Genomic DNA, 21,056 nt, shown 5'->3' with positions numbered 1-21,056 from the left:
GTCGTCTGCCATGTGCGAGCCGGAGACCCAGGAGAGCCAGGGTTATGACTGAGTCTGAGGCCAAAGGCTTAAGAACTGATTGTGCTGAAGGCAATAGAAAATAAATGCCCCAGCTCAGGCAGTTGGACAGAAAGGCTGAATTATTTTTTCTCCTTCCTTTTTGTTCTATCCAGGCCCTCAACAATTTGGGGAGGGCACACCACTTTAGTTTGTCCACCAAGTCAACTGCTAATTTCATCTGGAAATACCCTCACAGATCTGGCCACCCCATGATCCAGTCAAGTTGACGCATAAAATGGATAATCACAGCATCCCTGAGACTCACAGTCCATATTCTCTTAGAGAAAGAACTGAGAATTTATGAACAAAAGAAACCCACTGCATACGTATAATGGAATATTAATTCTCCTCACATTTCTTAGGCCAAAGCATGCCCAGGTGTTGCTGTAGTAACAATGGCCCCAAATCTCTGGCTTAAGACGACCAAAACTTATTGCTTATGCACACTCTATGTTTAATATGAGTTGGTAGAAATGTCTTCCATGTTCTAAGGTCCAGAAGATTGTCTGGACCTGTGGTCACTCTGATTTTTGCCCATGGCTTCTTATAACAAGTTCTGTGAACTGACCGCACTATAAGAAGACTGTGAATTAATTTCTTCTGGCTTTCTTAGCATACTCAGCTATAGTCAAAAGCAGTTTTACTCACCCAAGGACCTGGAAAATGAAAGTTTCTATTGACACGTGCCTTTAAGATGTGGTAGGCTGCACAGTGTCCTTTTAAGCTTCCATTAGGAATTGACATTTCTTTCCTATTTTCACATTTGGTAGTCCAAAGCATGCCTAGAAGGTTAGCCGTGCCAACTTATTCAGATATCTAACACTTTATTTATCCACGCCTATGAAAATTGTATCTGCAACCTTTAAAAGAATACGAGGAAGGAAATGCAATAAAAGAGGTTGTCTATGGAAATACAATTAAAACAGGTTTTTCTTCTATTTCTAATGGACATAGTTTGCAGGACATGTTTTCGGGGCATGGTAATAGCATACTTCTTTGGGACTACAGTCCCAATCCCCACAGTTATGACAGAGAACAGACACATGGCAAGGAAATGAAGGTGTTTCAACAGATGGGAAGATAAGTGAGACTTTTATACCAACTCGTTCCAGCTGGGCTCCACTCTCTAGCGCAAATACTGTTGTCTGGGAAGACCAAATGCCTTTCATTCTTTCACTCAGGTTCCTTGAGTGACTTCCTATTAAATCATAATGTTTTTCCCCCCTTAAAGTATCTTGTGGTCAATTTTAACCATTTTTATTTATAAAAGTGTTATCTAAAGGAAACAGTGGAGTTGAAAGTAAAGTTTAGTGTTAGCAAACAGTAAAATTAAAAATTAAATTTCAGTGACTAAAAGAGTGCTAATGACTTTCTGCAAGCGAATGCTGTCTTAGATACCACGAGGATGGCCGCGAACAGAGCCTGGGGCCTCACACTTACGGGATTTACAGTGAATAGCCAGTGACAAGCTGAGAGAAAGTAAGATAGGGACAAAGGGACAGAGAGCGATGTGTGTGTGTGTGTGTGTGTACGTTTATTTTCAATTGGGTGGGATATTAGTTTCCTGTTGCCACTGTAACAAATTACCATATACTTAGGGGCTTTAAACAATGCAATTTGATTATCTTACATTTCTGGAGGCCACAGTCTAAAATAGGTCTCACTGGACTAAAATCAAGAGCTGCGTTCCTTTCCAGAGGTTCTCAGGGAGAGTCTATTTCCGTGCGTTTTCAAACTTCTCACAGCTCTTTTCTATTTTCAAAGTCAACAATGTCAGGCTGAGTTTTTCTCACAGCCTTTTGTCTCTGGTTTTCCTTTTTCTGCCTCCTTCTTTCACTTTATCTTTGTTATTACATTAGACCCACCCAGATAATCCAGGATAATCTTCCCTATAGGAAACAGTGATAGAAAATGAGACCAGAGAGCTATGCGTAGGTGAGATTAGACAGTACCTTAAAGGCCAGAGCATGGATTTTGGATTTTATTCCAAGGCTCACAGGCAGCTGAGGGTGCTTTTGTGTAGACAAGCAGCAAAATTTGAATTGTGTTTTTAAAAGGATCAGTGTAACAGACTGTAGGCAAACAAGAACAGGAACAAGGAGGCTGGTTAGGAGACAGTCCCATTGTCAGGGATAGAGAAGTATGATTTGGATGGAGAGAGGGCAGTTAGGATTGAGAAATGGTTGGAATGGGGATTTGTTTGAAAGTACAGTTGGTAGGATTTCATTATGGACCAGATAAAGGGTACAGAAGAAAGAAAATTTTGACCTGAGTAACTGGAGGAATGGGGCTGAGACAGGAAACAAGGGAGAAGGAGCAAGTCTTGGAGAAGTTACTAAGAGTTGAGTCCAGATATGTGAAATCTGAGATGCTTGTTAGACATCCAAGTGATGTCAAATGGGCATTTGGGTAAATAAACCCAGAGTTCAGGCGAGAGGTTGGAGATTTAAATTTGGAAGTCGTAAGAATGTAAATGGTATTTAAGACCATGACTTAGGGAGTGAGTATGAATGGAGAGGAGAGGAGAAGCAAAGAGAAAAGATGGGAAAAGCGGGGGGAAAGGAAGAGAAGGAAAGGGAAGAAGGAAGACCTAGGTTGAGATTGAGTCTTGGAGCAAACTGACATTTAGAGAAATACTGGAGAATTGAGAGGGATGTATAAAAACACTGATATTAATATTAAATATTTAGTGAATATTAAATATGATGAAGTGAAAATAAAGGTTTTAGGCATGAGAACTGGGACAATGGCTGGAGGTTGGCAGGTAATATATATATCTCATTGGAAAACACTCAGTTTGAGATGCAATGGGAAATCCAAATGGACAGAAAATCTAGCCCAGAATCTTTTGTACTCTGTCCTCTGTACTTCAGTTGCATCATGAAGTAGTTTGCCTCTGCAGCTTTACTTATGTGATTCATCCACCTGGAATAACCCTGCTTTTTCATCTCTTTTTATCTTTTTTCAAAGTCTTATTTATCCTTCAAGATCCTATTCATATCTCACATCCTCCCAGATCCATTCCCAGTTCTGCCCAATGACATGAATTCTTTTCTCATCTGGTCTATTTTATGATTCAGATAGGTCTTTACAGAAGCCCTTTATACAGTCCATCCTATATTATGTTTACTTCTACATGTGCTGTTATCTGCAGTATTTTTGAGGCCGTGAAAATCAGAACTACGTTTTTAATTCTATTTTTATAATTTTTAGACTTTTTGTACAAAGAAGGTATACTACGTATGTATTGTATATGTATACCATGCAATATATTATCTTAATGGTGGTCAGAAATATAGGCCAGAGATTATATGAAAGCTCAGCAATGACACATTTAGCACTGCATATGTATATCCAATATATTGGAGTGATAGATTCAGCAGGTGAATACGAGGGGAAGCATCCAGCTTTGGGAAGTGGCCTGCGTATCGCACTAAAATTAGTACCTGTGTTGGAGTGATCAAAACTGGTATCACAGGTAATATAAATTTTAGATTGTATCCATTTTTAAGGTATATACAGTCAAACTTATTATCTTCTCTTTTAGCGTAGAACTTAAATTCTGTGTGTGTATGCACATAACTGACCAGGATCTCAGAGAAATACAAGGTTTGAAAACACCATACATTCATGAGGTTGTCATAAATTAATATCTAGGCTTTTTTCCTTTTTTGTTCCCAAATGATTTATCAAGCTTGGGAAAAAATACTATGCATAGTTGCTACCCCTTAGATTGCAATATACTATACCAAACTAATCATTGATATTTATGTTCTGCTTAAATTCTGTCCATCCATGACAAGCATTTAATAAAAATAGTTCATCTGGAAAGGAAGTTAAATTAAATAACTCAAAGTGAATGAGATGCATATTCACAAAAATGTTGTGTTTAGATTGAGCTAACAAAAAGAAGTCAGGCCTCAGCAAAGACAAGCTACAGTTTAGACCTTCTCTCCATAGTCTATATTAGACTTTTATTCTACCTTTTATGTCCACTGTTTTGGACATTATGCTTTGGTCCATTTTTATTAATCCCTCTAAAATCTAATACAAGGTGGGGGCAAAAGTAGGTTTACAGTCGTTGGTGTGAAAAATAATACAATAATTAATAAATAATATAAGAATAAACTGTTCCGCATACTCGCAACTGTAAACTTACTTTTGCTTCACTCTGTGTATCTCTATTGTATATTGCATAGGTATAATACAAAATTATCCTCCAGTTGCTGTATAGAAATCTAAAGACTGTGTAATATATTCAAATAAAATTTTCAAGGTAAGTTTTACTTTCTTAACATAGCAAAATTAATAAGGAAAATGTGCAATAAAGCTAAGGGAAAGATGGTAAAGTAAATTGTGGTATTTTCATTCTTGAGGAATAATCACACTATTGTGTGGAAAAGGAAAAGACCGAAGCATTTAACTGAAGACCATTTTCCACCACTATGCAAACTAAAGAAAAAATGCAGCAAATAGCAATGGTAGGCAAATGAACAGGCTATGAGGCCGTGATACAGGTCCACAATCTTTTACCTGCCATTCTAAAGCCCAAATAGCGCTAAATACAAAAAAAAAAAATGCTTTTGTGAATCATATTCGGTGTCAAAACCTCTCTTGATTTGACCTGACAGGAAGTGGTATGTAATCTTTTTCTTTTTGTATGAATAGTTGTGCATTTTGCTAATGTTGTATTAATGGTTGTGTGATATCATATATGGTGTTCTTTCTAAAATCAAAAACATTAAAAAAAGATACTAAAAAGGAGTGGCCAGTTAGGCAAAAGAAATCATGAAGCCAATGAAGAAAGTCTTGTGAGTTGGAGTGAAAAAAAGACTGAAATTTGAAGATTTGGTTTGTCAACAGAACGTTCTTGATGACTGAAGGAAGCAATTGAGTGTGTCAAGAGAAAGAGAGGAGACCAACAGGAGGCAGACATCTGTATAGTCATTTTTTCCCAAGGAGGTTTTTTGTTTTAATCTTAATTCCAGGACATTTTTTCTCCATTGCTTTCTTAGAGAGAAAGGAAGGGAGAGTGTGGGGTGAGGGGAGAGAGAGAAACATCATTGTGAGAGAGAAGCATTGATCGGCTGCCTTCTTGTATGTGCCCCTGCTGGGAATTGAACCCCCAACCTAGGTATGTGCCCTGACAGGGAATCAAACTCACAGCTTTTTGGTCTACAGGATGACGCTTCAACCAACTGAGCCACACCAGCCAGGGCCTAAGGAACTTTGTTATAGATGGAACCCCAGAGACATAACAGTCAGTAAGTTCCTGTAGCACAGTCTAATAGGAATTATTTGGTTGAGACGGAAACAATGATGACCAAAGGAGAAGGGGTATATGCAGGAACAAATTCCTAAGAAGATGAAAAGCAATGGGTGGAATTTTTATACAGATGGAGGGGTTGGCCTTGGAGGGGCACAAAGTCAACTCTTCCTTAGTGACAAGGAAGGCAGAGTGAGGGGACGATTGAGGATAGGTTGGTGGGTTTGTTGAGAGAATAAAGAAAATGAGTTTTTTCATTTCTTGCATTTTCTCAGTGAAATAAGAAGGTTATCAGCTGAGAGAGAGGAGGTAGAGAAGGCTGGGAGAAGGAGAACACGTAAACAGTAATGGCAGAATGGCAGAGTAAATTGAGTGGTGAAGTAATAGGATCACCAGGCAGTGCACAGGGACCACATGAATTATAAATCTGAAATTATTTGTAGAAGGAATACATTTTTGCCTCTGCTCACCCCATCTGATTGTGTGGAATTTGAGATCTCCCAGAGGACAATTCCATCTTGGGTGTTAATCTTCCATAAGGATACATTGTAGACACACAAGGTCTGAATTCTGAATTGCCTATTTTGTGTAACATTGGGAATGGTGATTTTTTTAAACCATGAAATGAACCATCTTGGTAGATGATGATTAGGACCCTTTTTACTACAACATTTTCTGGCAACAGGGGTGAGATCCTGAGGACAATGCAAGCATACACCAAGAGCTAGTGTAAATACCTTTTCAAATGCTATTGGGAGGCAAGTTTATACAGCCTTCATCCTGAAACCCAATCATATCCTGTATTTAAAAACATTGCTTTGAGGTCATGTTGAAGAGATTTATGTCATTTAGTCTGCTTCCTGAGATTTCCATGCTGAGAGGCTTTCATTACTTCTTGAAGTAAATAAATTATTGGGCACTAAACAGAAGCACACTGTGCTCCTGCCAATCGGAAGGTGACATATAAGCCATATTGAGATTTCTCATTTCCCCAGCTGTATCTATAACAAGATATTTGATCCCAGGTCATTATTCCTAGTGTGAGAAAAATCTAGAGATGAGAGATGGTATAAAAAAATCAAGGAGTGGAAGAAAAATCACTATGGTTGGGAATGTCAAGAGATGATGTTGGCGAGGCCAAGGTCGTATGAGCCTGGTTTTAAGAAGTTTTGCATTCTAGAAAGAATCCTGGCTTCAGGATAGAGAGTGCATTTGAAGGCGACTAGCCTGGAGGGAGGGAAGCCAGTTAGGAGGTTGTTGCAGAAACTGCGGCTTCAAGATGGTAGTCACAACTAGGGAAGTGATGACCAGATGGATTGAAAGAGATGGACTTGTGAGAGCTTCAGAAGGGAGAATCAATGGGAACTGATTTCTGAATGGAATTTGAGAGAGGAGGCTCAGAGATTGTCAAAGATGCATTCCAACCTACTGGCTTGGTTAATGGGACTGCCATGTGGAGAACAAGACCATTCCCCAAGCTCACAATATTCAGGTCCAGTGGATGGGGAGATCAGTGCCTGCCAGTTCTAATCTTGGGATACGCACCCTGACAGCAGAAAGTGAAGAAGAGTTTGGGTGTCCAGAAGAAGGGCTCCTGTCCATAACTAACGAGGGCGGGAATGCTTTTCAGAGAGCATATCATTAAAGGTCAGAGCTGAAGAGTGATATATGTGCATGTGTATGCGTGCCTGAGCATGTGTCTGCCTCGGGGAGGGGATGAGATGAGAGAGAAAACTGTCCCCGCCAGTGTAAATGAAGTGGAGTGACTTGTAGCAGATGAGGTCTAGGTTAATGTCTCAGTCTCTGCAATCCAATTCTAACAGCCCTGCCTTTCAGATTTTTGGGTCCTGCTAGGGGAGTTCTTGTTTGGTTTTGTTTTTAATCTGATCTGTAGATGGCTTGCCATTTCCCTTTGGAGAGATGATTTTTTTCATTTTTTAAAATTTGATCCTCTAGCTGCATCATATAAATTAGCAGAACACCCACCCAAAAACTCACCTGCATCTTACCAACAAAAATCCATATGTATTTTTGGAACAGACTTTACACGCAACCTGAGCCAACTTACATATAGAAAACATTTAAAATGATATTTATTATATGATGTAGAAAACTCATATTTATCATTTAGCAAAGGTCTGAATAACACTATCTAGGCACTATTGGTTATAAAAAACAGGAAGTAGGAAATGTGATTGCTATTCTGAGGAAGACGATATAGATGTGGAAATAATTGGGGCAGAGAATTTATATTCCCATTTAGATCAGGAAAACTATATAATACATTGTTGACTATTGCTATCCCAAATCCATATTTATGAATAGTATTAGAACTCTAAAAACATACATTCAACTTGTTTAGCTTTATTAGTTAGTTGGTTATATATGGAAGCAAACATTTCGATAGTGATATGACAAGTTTTAAATAGTGATAGTTTAAATTTAAAATAAAAGTTTTATGATTTTCACAAAATGAAAGGTCTTAAGCTAGAGGAATGAGCTTGATGGCTGGATGGTTTTACCAAACTTCACAATGACTGTGTCAAGCAGTAGGATTCCAATGGCCTTTGCCCTTACTACTTCATATAATTCTTTATACAAGTTTTGTTACTTTATATTGTTGGAATTTTTAAAAATAAAAATCTGAAAGATTTTCAATTTGAAAAGAAAAAGTTTTGGGCTCTACATCTTAAAACAGGTTTTTAAGGAAGTGATTTGGATTAGTTGGGAAACAACTAATGGAATTTTGGAAGTCCAAAGGAATGGAAATTTGCAAGAGAAATGTCATGTATGAAGCCTGGGAGTGAGACTCTAGAATGGAGAGGAGGTTACCTGGATGGAAGGAGATGCCAAGCCTGGAGATCAGATGTGGGGTCTGGGACCCACGATGTGGAGGGCAGGGTATTTAGATTTGATCTACTAGATAAAGACAGAAAGATTAGTGTGTCTGTGTGTGTGCATGCACATGTATTTGTATATAATATATATATGGTATAAATAATAAATTTCAGTTATTTGGAATATTAATTTATTGGAATAACACACTTCTTTCCATTGATGGATGACTAGATAAAGAAGATGTTTTACACACACACACACACACACACACACACACACACACACACACACACAGGAATACTATGCAGCCATTGAAAAGGAGGAATCTCTGCCATTTGCAACAACATGGATGAACCTTAAGGACATTATGCTAAGTGAAATAAATAAGACAGAAAGACAAATACTGTATGATTTCTCGTATATGTGGAATTAAAAAAAAACCAAACTCAAGGAAAAAGAGATCAGATTTGTGTTTACAAGAGGTGGGGTATAGGGTGTGGGGGAATTAGATGAAGGTGGTCAAAAGGTACGAAGCTCTAGTTATAAGATAAATAGGTACTAGGGATACCATGTACAGCGTGGTGACTACAGTTAACACTGCTGTAGGGTGTGTATGAAAGTTGTTAAGAGAGTAGATCCTAAGAGCTTTCACCACCAGGAAAATATTTTTCTCTTTTTGGCATTGCTATTAGATATGGACATTAACTAAACTTATTGTGATAACCATTTCATAATATATATGTAAGTCATATCATTATACCGTACCTCTTAAACTTATATAGTGCTGCATGTCAATTATGTCTAAATAAAACTGAAAAAAATATTACACATTTCCTGAACATTGTATGGAAAAATGAATATGTGGTATTTCCTTAAATACTTGAAAGTTCGTAATAAGATGATAGAGTAGCAAGGCCAGAAGTGTTACTTAATGGTTTTTACTCATGGTTTTAAGATATTGGAATTCATATCTTTAGAAGTATAATTTTTTGGGACACAGAAATCAACTCAGCTCTTTTGCTTGGATTTGTTTCTTTTAGAAAAGGAGTTCTCTGGCCATAGCTACATTATTTTGAATTTACTTACTAGTATTCTTTATTCTCAGATACAGAGTTTCAATTTAAATGAAACTTTTGCAGCACACATTGACTATGGGGAAGATTATAAACAAAAGCTTAAGGATTTCTTTTCCTCTTTTTCTGGTTAAAAATGTCTGAACAGCTCTGGCCATGGCCTTGAGAAAGTCCCTAAGGGGAGGCACTTAAAGTGATGACTGAAGGTTACAGGGAAACTTACTGTCTTCCAGTACAGGGTCGAGGACTTTATAAATAGTTTTCAGAAATCAAATGTTTGGTCGCACCTGTGTCAGTTTCAGCTTTTCTCTTCTCTCTCCCATGGTGATCTATCTTCATGTTTTGTAATCCCCCCCATTTTACTAAACTAAAAGATTAGAAAAATCTGCTTGCTGCCCATACGTGCCCCACATTCTACGCTGCCTCACTTCTGCTCGGAAATGAATATTCCCATGAAAAAAGAACCCGTATTTCGTAGGCTCCCCACACACTGGGATTCCTCCCCTGATTGCCCAAGGACCAACATTGCCAGTTTAAGAGAGAGAGGTGCCTTCAAAGCCCAGAAATGCAAGATATGCTAAATCCATTTTATTGCTACCGCTCACCTTCGTTTCTCTTGTTGGCCTATAGCTCTTTTGATTTTATTGTAGGTTTTTTCCTTTTCAGATCATAGATGTAGTAATACTCCCTGTAAAAACTTGAATGATACAGAACTATATGAAAAGGAAATTTAAAAAGCCACTGAAGCATGTGCACTCCCTACCTTCAAGATAAACGTCCTTAACAGTTCAGTGTCTACACATAGACGGACATATCCATACATAGAACATTTGATTGCTAAAGAAAAATGGGATCATACTGAACAATGTCCTAGACAAACTTCTGGATGAACAGATGGGAGTTTGGTCATTCATTCAGCAAATACTTATGGAGGTCCTCCTGTGTGTGACACACTGTTCTAGAAATGGGAAATGCAGGGGTGAGGCAGAAAGCGTGTCTGGATTTGTGTGTATTCCAAAGCGGGGAGACGGACAGTACGCATGCAGACTGAGACAGAAGAGCGTCTCAGATAGGGTAGGTGTTACGGAGAAAACCTTTTGCTGTGCCTACACCTGAAACTGATACAAAAAGTATTGAATGAAAAAAAAAAAAAAGAGAGAGAGAGGTTGAGCAATTTTATGTAATGCCAGTGTTGTGTAATAAAGCATTTGGCTGAGGAAAAAAAGAGTAATGGGGTACTGAATGACAAAGGCGGGGAAGGTGCCTTTTATCATTCAGAGGAAGTGGCATTTGAGCTGCAGCCTGAGTAATGAGAAGGAGACAGCCGTGCGAGAAGCCGTGGGAAGAGTGTTTCAGGCCGTGGGAAGAATAAAGACAATGAGGAGACAGAAAAGCTGGGTGTGTTGGAGAAAGTCAGTGTTTCTGAAGCTTAATAAGCATGGGAGAGCGGGAGGAGGTGGGGTTGGAGGCAGGTAGTGTAACGGGGCACAGCCAGGGTCCCCCCAAATGGTATTTGTAACAGATTCCAGAAAATGGGGTGTCCAAGAAAAAATATATTCTCCCCAGCCCAGGGCGGGCCACCCTGGGGGATGGGAGCCTTGAGCAGGGCCGTTGAGAGTCATTTTGCATGTCAATAACAGGATAGCTTCATTCCTCAGATGCAAAGCGGGTTATTTTGCATGTCACCAAGTCTAATCAGGAAGGTTTAAAAGACTTAATACAGAATGTGACTGGGAGAGGGAAGAGGAGAGAAGGCGTCCTGCAGAAGAGAAAAGGAGACACAGGCTCTGGGGAACAGTGTGAAGACCAGGAGGGAAGAAAGGACTCTTGCTAGTGGGGCATGAGAAGGTGCCACATGGTTATGGATTAAGAGCTGGAGATCATGGCGACGCAGCGGATGGTGCTGAGAACCGGGAGAGGCCTGCCTAGCCAAGCCCTGGACTTTTGTTCTGTTCTTTTTCTTCTGAAGGAGGGTACCCTTGACAGGCCTGACTGGCCTGACTGGGCAAAGGGAGGGAAGGCAGGACAGTGTGTGCTGGTGATTGTTTTAAAGGGATTTTGAGGTTTAAGGGCGACATTTAGTCATTAATCAAACCTGTATAACTTTTGAGTAAATAGTTCCTTTCCTTTTCACCAAACTCTGCCATTCAGAGCCATAATTCCACGGGCGACTGGCAAAGGACCTACAACCGAGGGACCCCAGGGAAGGGGGGGTGTTGTTTCGGTAACAGCACCTGGGCACCACCCCAGACACGGGCCCATTGTTCGGTAACAGTAGGGGCCAGGTCACTTTGGGCCCCTTTAGCTCTGTCAGGAGGTGTTACTGCAGAGGAGGAATTACAACTCTCTGGGGAAAAAAAGATGGCTTATTCAATAACTGATGTTGGGACAACTGGCCTTTCATGTTGAAAGTAAGATGGGTATGCCACATCATATGTAAAAATAAATTCCAAATGGACAACAATCCCCATAAACAAAGTTAAAAAGATTAGCAGGATTTGGGGGAAGATATTTGCAATAGGTACCTGGGAAAAAGAATTGATACAATATATTTAATTTTTACTAATTGATAAAACCAATAACCAAACAAGAAGATGATAAATGAATATGAACTAGCAATTTACAGAAGAAAAAAGTGTATGGTCCATAAGCATAAAAATATAGTCAACCTTACTAACAATCAAGGAAATGCAAATGAAAACAGAACAAAATGAGGTATGATTTCATAGCCATCTATATTAATGAAAACTTAAAAGTCCTACAGTAACAAGAGATGATGGCCCCTCTCTTATGTGCTGCATGGAAATTATAGCTATTTTGGAGAACAGTTGGTAGAGTTGATAAAATGGATATTATAATTCTCCATGACCCACCAATGTCCTTTCTAGGCTGGTGCCAGAAAGACACTCTTGTGCTTCTGCACATGGTGATGGATATAAGGATGCTCAGGACAAATGTTTGTTTTAGTGGAAAAATGGAAAAAACCTATATGTTCATAAATAAGTGGAATGGATAAATAAAATGTAGGTGGTTATTCAATGAGTGACAATTCTACACAGGGGTTAAAAAGAATGAGCTAGATCTATTTATCAATCAAAACATGGCTATCTTTCAATAAACATTAAACTAAATGTCAAGCACAGGTACAGACTGCTACATACAGTTAACATATTACCATTTTTTTGTTAAAAAGAACATGAAAAAGAATACTCAATAATAATCAGTTGTTTGAAAACTGCAACTAAATCCGAACTACCACCTATTTTTTGTATCACCGATAAGCTAAGAGGCTCTTATATTTTTAAAATGGTTGGAAACACTTTTTAATGAATAATATTTAATGACACATGAAAATTATATGAAACTCAAATTTCTGTGTTTGTAAATAAAGTTTTATTATGTACTGCTTTTGTTACAAGGGTATAAATGAGCAGTTGGGAAAAACCATAGAGATTGCGAAGCCTAAGATATTTATTATCAGTCCTTGGGAGAAAAGCTTGCAGACCCCTGTTCTATATTCATGGACATTATTTTTTAAATGGTCAGAAGTACACACATCTGATTCAGGAGGGTGGCTATGAACGGAGGAGGAGACGAGGGAACTGAAACAGGATGTCTGTCAAGGGTTTCTGTAGTGTTTCTAAATATTAAAACCCTTAAAAATGGTCAATTCTGCCTGGTAGGACTTTCATGTTTCTTTATCTCATGTGATCTTTATGACTTTGTGGTCACTTGAGAAAGAGGAAAGGAGAAAAGTGTCCTTAGCTCCATTCTATAGAAGAAATCAAAACTCCGAAAGATTGAATGAATTGCCAAAATAATCCAGTTAATAGTGACAAGATCCTCCAACTCTGAGTTCTACGATCTTTTAAGGTTCCAAAGTACATATAGAAATGTTTATATTTTTAATTTTATGTTGTAATCTGTTGTAATTCTTTGCCAATTGTGTGCATTTTGGGTAAGGATTTCCAGAACTTTTTTTTAAAGCCCAGAAACATCAAAGGCATACCATTTTAGGGAAGGAAATTCATGATTTTTTAGTAACATGTCAAAATGTAAAATTTAGGTTAAGATTGAGTTTATATAACTTACTCTTTTTTAAAAAAATCTGTAATCATATGTAAACTCAAGGTTAATTATGTGTATATTTTGGCCTCACTTGATAGGAGTTAAAAGTTCATCTTATAACAACATGTGTATTATAGAGTCAAGAAAGAGAAGTAAAATGCATACCTAAGGAAACACATACCAGTAAGATACTCTAGCACAGTTGCCCTTCAAAATTCATTAGCCATTGCTGATGACGCTCCAGTTAGAACCATGCAGCTAGAGCCACGTGGGAAATGGGTGAACTGGGAATCAAGAGTAGAAAGAAAAAGATATCTGCTTTTTATTAAGACTTGAAGTGTATTATAATTGGGTTGAGTTACAACCCAGACAGCCCCCTTCATGCTGACATCTGCAAAATGTATATAAAACTGTGTTGAGGTGTTATTTTCTGTGGCGTCATTCAGTTAAAAACCTAAAGGACTTTGGGAGTCCTTCAGGCTGATTCCTGTTAATCCACGCAGAGAAAGCGTGGGCGTCCCCGATTTGCGAGATTCCTAGGTGTTTCACTATTGGAAAAGAATTGAAATTCCTTAAGAGCAGTTATAAATGTCTGGTCTTTGATGCAAAGCAATGACCAAAGTATAGATTTGAGACTATCAGAGTCCACAACAGGTTCACAGGACTGTGAAAATGTCGACTGTAAAAAAAAAAAAATGCTCCTTTGAAGTGGTGAAATGTTATGTTCGAATTGGTGGTGTTCTAAATCGAAAAGTTGAGCTTACACTTAGTCAAGGAGAAACGCCTCTGCCTATAAAAATGGTTTTTCAAGTATTTTAATGGATGAATTTATTATTATGTATTTTAATTGGCTGCCACGTTTTACAAGTTATTAACAATTGATGCACTCCTTGTCAGACAACAGAAAGATCAGAGTTAATGGAACCAAGGAACCCATAGAGTTTAAATCGAATCAGTGGTTTGGAGCAACAGTGAAAGCCCACAGAGGGAAAGTCGTGGTGAGTATGAATGGTGGGCTGGTGGGCTTGCTCTCTAATAAGGTGCACACTGAAATGCTTTCACACTCATAGCTACAAGCATCTCCTCATGTGAGAACATGCCAGCCTTTCAAAGGTAAGCCCCCCAGCGTTTTGAAACAGAAATTGAGTGCTTAAAAATTAAAGAATCTATTTTAGTGTTTAAAGCCATAAGAAATAAAACTTGTTTTCCAGAAGATCAATGAGATATTTTTCAATATTTCAAAAAACATTAAGGGAGATAGGAAAATAAAAGCCCCACCTGAAAGAGGTACATTTAAACGGCTGATTAAAAATGACCGTTAGAATAAGACTACCACTGTTCGGATTCATTAAAGGTTAATTTATTGTGGTATCCTTGATCCTTTTCAGGACTAAAGGAAAGCTTTATTTAACAATATAACTCCTAGTTACATACTTCTCTGAGTACATTAATACTTTTTAAAGTAAAAAAAAAATCTCACTCCCCAATTGATATCTTTCAGATTTAAAATGCTATAATATAACTCTTATTCTCTTATATTCTCTTATTAATTCTGAGCAATGATACATGGCTAAGTTATTGAGAAACAAATTGTATTCAGCTAATCTGAAAATCTTTTTGTTGGAGGAATTTTTTAAACCATTGGCTTTAATTTCCCCACAACAGTAAAGCAATAACTCTGGCTTTTAGGGTTTCTTTAAAGCTGTTTGAATTGTCATTTAATAAGTGTCTAAAGAAAGTGCCTTATTTTATTTGGTGTGTGGTTAACTTCCCAAAAAAGATTTTGACATGAAGCAGGTAATATATAAAATGTAGATAGATCTCTCTAGTTACAAGCCTAGAATTTACAATATGCTCTCTGTAGAATTATATTTGCATTGATACAGTTTTCACATTCCAGAACTGGTAAAAACTTTTTTAACCTTTAGTAGTATATGACATGTCAGTTACTATTGAAAACTCATTTCATCTAATAAACTATTTGGGGTTATAAATTTGGGGACTTCTATATTGATTCTTTAAAGCCTTAAAAATTTATCTGTATCATAATTGTTGTGCATTTATTTGATATTTGAAGAAGGCTTCAGAATCATTGAAAATAAAATTATATACCATGTCCATGAGAAAATGGTTAATGATAGGGCATGCTTCCATTTTCAAGGAAAATGCATAGGAAATAGGATAATACTGAGTATATTCAAGTTAATTTTTTTCTTTCAGCACTGAACCTTAGCAGAACCAAAAATTAAATTCTACTGTGTGTCAATTGTTAGAACTTCTAATTTCTGTAAACAGAAGTATCATTTTGAAGATCCAGGTATCGGGTGTGTACATACAGTATTAAATTTGGGTTGAAGCCCAAGCATATCACAGCAGCTTATTTCACATCATTGTGACACTGAGCAGATATAAAAAGCATGGCATTTTAGAGCAGACAGCAGGCAAGCATTGGAAAGAATTTTCGCGGCATTTAAGTGTCCGGGGATGACAGGGAAGGGCAGGCCAGTTGGCATCATAGGGAGCCACACAGGTGAGTGCTCACACTGCTCAGAACCCTCCTACTTCTCACCATTCGCACTTATAGGAAATGTATTAGCCGCATAACTTGTCAGCTCACTGAGAGGGCCCTAAGATAGGAGACCTTAGATGAGTGAGAGAGTTTTTAGGTATTGTCCAAGACCTCACAATACTGGAGCAATTCATCCAAAAAACTGAAGCTGTGGAAGCACCCTACCTATTTGACAATATAAGGTATCTTTACTTAAAGTAGTTGTACCTTGGACTGAATGCCAAGGACACATTTGGAATCATGAAAGGAATTTAAACTTGGGATCAGCCTTCACTTTTCTGGCTTTGTTTTAACTGTGATGTCACCAAATTTGGAGACAAGCTAGTGGTTCCAGATGCTAGCAGCCTGTAATTCTGTGTCCTGAGAAATGAGTGCTTGAGTGATCAGGATTCGAGCTAGCACAATGGAAGTCAAAAAGGTGCCTGTGTTTTCTACACACTTATTTTCAAGGCCTCTCTCATTCCTAGCAAAATTAATGTTAGTTAATTTCCCTAAAGAGGATATCGTATATCCCCTTTCACATTTGATACCCTTTCAAATACTGTGCTCTTGTTAGATTCTAAGCTTCTGAAGAAGCAACCAGAATATTTCACATAAGTTGTGTTTTACTTACTGTTGTTTAAATTAATTTTTGGTTTGTCATGAATAAAAACCAGTAATTGAAAAATAAAGCCAAGAACACTGTGCTAAGAGCTTAGTGTATCCAAAAGAAAGTCATTGTTTAAAAAGTCAAATAAGGTACACCTTCAATGACAAAGTAGGGGAATCCACAAAACAGGTATACAAACCTGTCTGCAACCTTTGATTTGAGGGTAGTTCTTTTTTTTTTTAAAGCAACAATTAGACAAAGAATGGAACTAGTTCTTATTTTAAGGCCTCACACTGATTAATTTACTGTTAAAATGACCATTTGCTTTTATGTAGATCCAATTTTTTAAAAAAGTTTGAGTTTTTTGCTTTGATGAAAAATATCTTTTGCCAGGTTACTTTAATTCAAAATCCTCTGGGAGAAAAATGCATTCCTTTGTATATGTTTAATTTGTTCTGATTCTATGGTGCATTAATGTTAACAGATTGGCTTTGGAAGTTTAATAAACTGTGACTACCGAGGTATTCATTAGCTTGCTGGAGGCCAATTAGTTCACCTAATAATTAACATAGTTTGTCACAAATTTAGGTATATTAATCAACAAGTCAAATCAAGTCATTGTATGAGGAACTTACTTCAAAAAATATTTATTGTCTTTGATGTTTCACAGGCTTGTGCTCCCTTGTATCATTGGAGAACTCTTAAATCCACTCCAGAAAAGGACCCGGTTGGCACTTGCTATGTAGCAATTCAGAATTTCAGCGCATATGCTGAGTACTCTCCCTGTCGGAACAGTAAGTTGTCTTTATTCCTTGAAACAAATTTAGCTGAAGAGCGTCTTGGTTGTGGACAGTGCAGGTAATGTCAAAATGCTATTGACAAGGAAAAGGAGGTGGGGTAAAGATCACTAACAGCCTTACAAGATGTCTTGTTGTGATATGAGGGCCAAGATGTGGAATTCTGCTGATCCTCTTCCATGAGGAACATTTTCTAAAAATGTTTTAGAAAATTTCTGGGTTTTAGATCTTTTGCAGTAGAATTGATTGGTTCCTTATTTTAGGCTTTAAACTCTCAGTTGGTACTTAAAATTCACATGGCAATCTAAGGAGTGCTGACTGCCCAGTTTACCTGTTAATCACAAGAATGGCGTTAGTGTAAATAATAAAATCATAATAATAAAGCAAAATGAGCCCCTTTAAAATGGAGCTAAAGCGGCCATCCCAGAAGAACTGCTTATAAGTCTTATGCCTCAGACCTTGTATTATTTTAACAGGGCAAGATACCCTTTGGACTGGGCCCAAAACAACATTGTGTCCCAAAAAACTGTTTGCAAAGAAAACAAGAAAGCAGATATTATGACTACTTGACTGATGGCTATTGGAGTAAAAATTTAAGAGATTGTTAGCATTATTGTCACTATGTTAGCTTATCTGCACTAATATAAATGCTTTCTTTCTGTTCATGTAATTGTTCCTCTTTCCTTTCTCATGAATATCCTATGCCTTTGTCTTCTAATCAGAGCACTATTTGGGGTTTTGCCTGAATCAATAATTCTCAAATAGCTGTTGTTTTTTATCTTAAATAAATGCTTGTTACCTCTCACTTTGAAAGGCCTTGTGTTTTTAGGTTAAGATTGCATGTGAGTGGTCTGTCCAGCTTGCGCTCTCAAGGGCTTTCTTTGGCAGCTGTGTGCTTGGGTTATCTGATGATTCGATTTACTCCTTTAGGCATATAATTCCCATTTTTCTTTTTTTAAAATATATTTTATTGATTATGCTATTACAGCTGTACCAATTTTCTGCCTTTGCCACCCTCCACCTGGTACCCCTCATTATCTCTAGTTCATGTCCATGGATCATACATATAAATTCTTTGGCTACTCCATTTCCTATACTGTTTTTAACATGCCCCTGTCTATTCTGTACCCACTAATTTGACTTCTTAATTCCTGTACTTTTTCCCCTATTCTCCCCGTTCTGCCCCACAACGGATAACCTTCCAAATGATCTCCGTATCTGATTCTGTTCTGCTTGTTTGCTTAGTTTGTTTTTTAGATTTAATTGTTGATAGTTGTGAATTTATTGCATTTTAATGTTCATAGATTTGATCTTCTTTTTCTTAAATAAGTCCCTTTAACATTTCCTATAATAATGATTTGGTGATGATGAACTCCTTTAGCTTTACCTGGTCTGGGAAGCACTTTAGCTGCCCTTCAATTCTAAATGATAGTTTTGCTAGGTAGAGTAAGGTCCTAGCTTTTCATAATTTTGAATACTTCTTGCCAGTCCTTCTAGCCTGCAAAGTTTCTTTTGAAAAATCAGCTGACAGTTTATGGAACTCCTTTGTAGGTGATTATCTGCTTTTTTCTTGTTGCTTTTAAGATTCTCTCTTTATCTTTAACCTTTGGCATTTTAATTAGTATGTCTTGGTGTGGTCCTCTTTGTGTCTGTCTTGTTTGGGACTCTCTGTGCTTCATGGACATGTATGTCTATTTTCTTCACCAAATTAGGGAAGTTTTTTACATTATTTTTTCAAGTAAGTTTTCAATTCCTTGCTCTTTCTCTTCTCCTTTTAGCACCCTTATGATTCGAATGTTGGTGTGTTTGAAGATATCCCAGAAGCTCCTTAGCCTATCCTCATTTTTTAAAAATTCTTTTTTCTTCTTGCTGTTCTGATTGAGTGTTTTTTTTCTTCCTTATGTTTCAAGTCATTGATTTGATTCTCAGCTTCATCCGCTCCACTGTTTGTTCCCTGTAAATTTTTTTTATTTCACTTAGTGTAGCCTTCATTTCTGCCTGGGTCTTTTTTATGCTGTTGAAGTACCCAAGGAGTTCCTTGAGCATCCTAATAACCAGGGGTTTTGAACTCTGCATCCGATAGGTTGCTTATCTCCATTTTGTTTAGTTGTTTTTCTGGAGTTTTGTTCTGTTCTTTCATCTGGGCCATATTTCTTCGTGTCCTCATTTTGGAAGCCTTCCTGTGTTTATTTCTGTGTATTAGGTAGGGCTGCCTTGACTCCCTGTCTGAATAGCATAACCTGTTGTAGAAAAGCACACTTAAGTTAGATGGGGTAGAGCCTTAGCTAATTGCCAGGGTGGGGCAACCTGTGTGACTGCTCTAATGCTCTGTGTGGGGGAGGGCTCCGAGAGGGGACAGTGCCTCTGCCTGGCCCCTGGTGTTTTGTCTGGGAGGAAGCTGTTTCCCGTATACCCCTCACCCTGATGCCAGACACTTCATTTTCGCCCCCTATGCCATGGGCGCCCTTCCAGCTCTTGCCCTGGTGCTGAAGCCCAGAAGAAGTGGGTCTGCATTAAGTTCTAAGTCTGTTGCTGGCTCTTTAAGAGGAGACTCCTGAGAATCCCAAAGTTTCTTCTGCTATCCCAACCCCCACTATTTTTACAGACAGAAGTTACGGTGATTTATCTTCCTGGCTCTGGAACCCTGGGCTGGGTGGTGTGTTGTGGGACTGGGATCTTTCCTTCTCAAGGTATCCCTCCCAATTTTTATCCACCACACATGTATGTGGGACCGCCTGTTCTGCATCCCCATATCTCTATGCCTTTCCACATCTCCTCCCCTCCCACCTGTCTGGATGAATGTGTCTTTAAATCCTTGGTTGTTGGACTTCCATACAGCTTGATTTTCTGACAGTTCTGGGTGATATTTGTTCTATAGTTTAGTTGTAATTTTTGCAGTAGTTGTGAGAGGAGATGAGCAATGTTTACCTACTCCTTCTTCTTGACCTGAAGCCCCGCATCCTAATCCCCATTTTTCAAAAAGACTCTCTAAATGTAGAGTCCTCATCTCATTTGGCAGTTTAAGGAATCTTCGAGGGAAGCATCCTTTAAAGCGAGTCTGTGTCCCTGTGTTAGTTTTGGGGGCACTTCTGTTTAATCACTTCTTCTTGGTGATTTAGGCATACCTAAAGACGTTGGGACATTATCAGTGATTGATTGATACTCTCACAGTCCTCTTGTGCACTGTTCCACTTTTTTATGTATTGTGTAGGTCATTGGATTTATCAGGAAGCAACCAATGAATTTTTATTCTTTTCCTTGATAATTTGCAAGACCACATTGAGGAAAATGGCATTAGAAAGATCATTCTAGTGACTGGTTTCAGGGTATTGATTTTTAAAAACTCAATCCCAAGTTAGATTCCTAAAAACTATAAGTAAAATTTCTCTATTTCAGTAGATATTTTTAAAATTTGAGGTTACTTTAGACAAGATAATGAACAGATATAAGAAATAAATCATTGAAGATAAAATATGGATCAGTGATAATAGGGTTAATAAAGAGACTGCTGAGGTTTAGAGATCTAAATGATTGGGAGTGGAACAGCTAACTTTGATGGGTTTTGGTGAGGATTTTGGCATGAAGAAGATTATGACTTCCTGTTTTAAAATACTAAGATAAATTAGCCACTTCCTTACATCATGACAGGTGTCAGCTGAAAGAATGTCATTAAAATTAGTATTTTACTTTAAATGGTTTCAAAAAAGGGGTTTCTTGTAGATAATGAAAGTTAATTCTGTAATCATTCAACTCATGTTTACTGAACCCACTGAGCACTAATTATTTTATGCTTAGG

General features: G+C 37.8%; 1 protein-coding gene across 1 annotated transcript in view; it reads left to right on the top strand.

Moving 5' to 3' along the window:
- The window catches only part of ITGA8 (integrin subunit alpha 8), a 165,699-nt gene that overhangs the window by 9,128 nt on the left and 135,515 nt on the right, over window positions 1-21,056 (top strand). Inside the window, exons 3-4 of the mRNA XM_054593425.1 lie at window positions 14,203-14,303; window positions 17,134-17,257. Coding sequence (XP_054449400.1) covers window positions 14,203-14,303; window positions 17,134-17,257 — 225 coding nt within the window. The remainder of the gene's footprint in view (window positions 1-14,202; window positions 14,304-17,133; window positions 17,258-21,056) is intronic.

The sequence above is a fragment of the Pteronotus mesoamericanus genome, unplaced genomic scaffold, assembly GCF_021234165.1.
Source record: "Pteronotus mesoamericanus isolate MK-2021 breed Mesoamerican mustached bat unplaced genomic scaffold, CSHL_Meso_final contig_130, whole genome shotgun sequence".
Taxonomy (NCBI): domain Eukaryota; kingdom Metazoa; phylum Chordata; class Mammalia; order Chiroptera; family Mormoopidae; genus Pteronotus; species Pteronotus mesoamericanus.
Note: the sequence above shows the minus strand (reverse complement) of the source record. Positions and strands in the feature narration are given on the sequence as shown.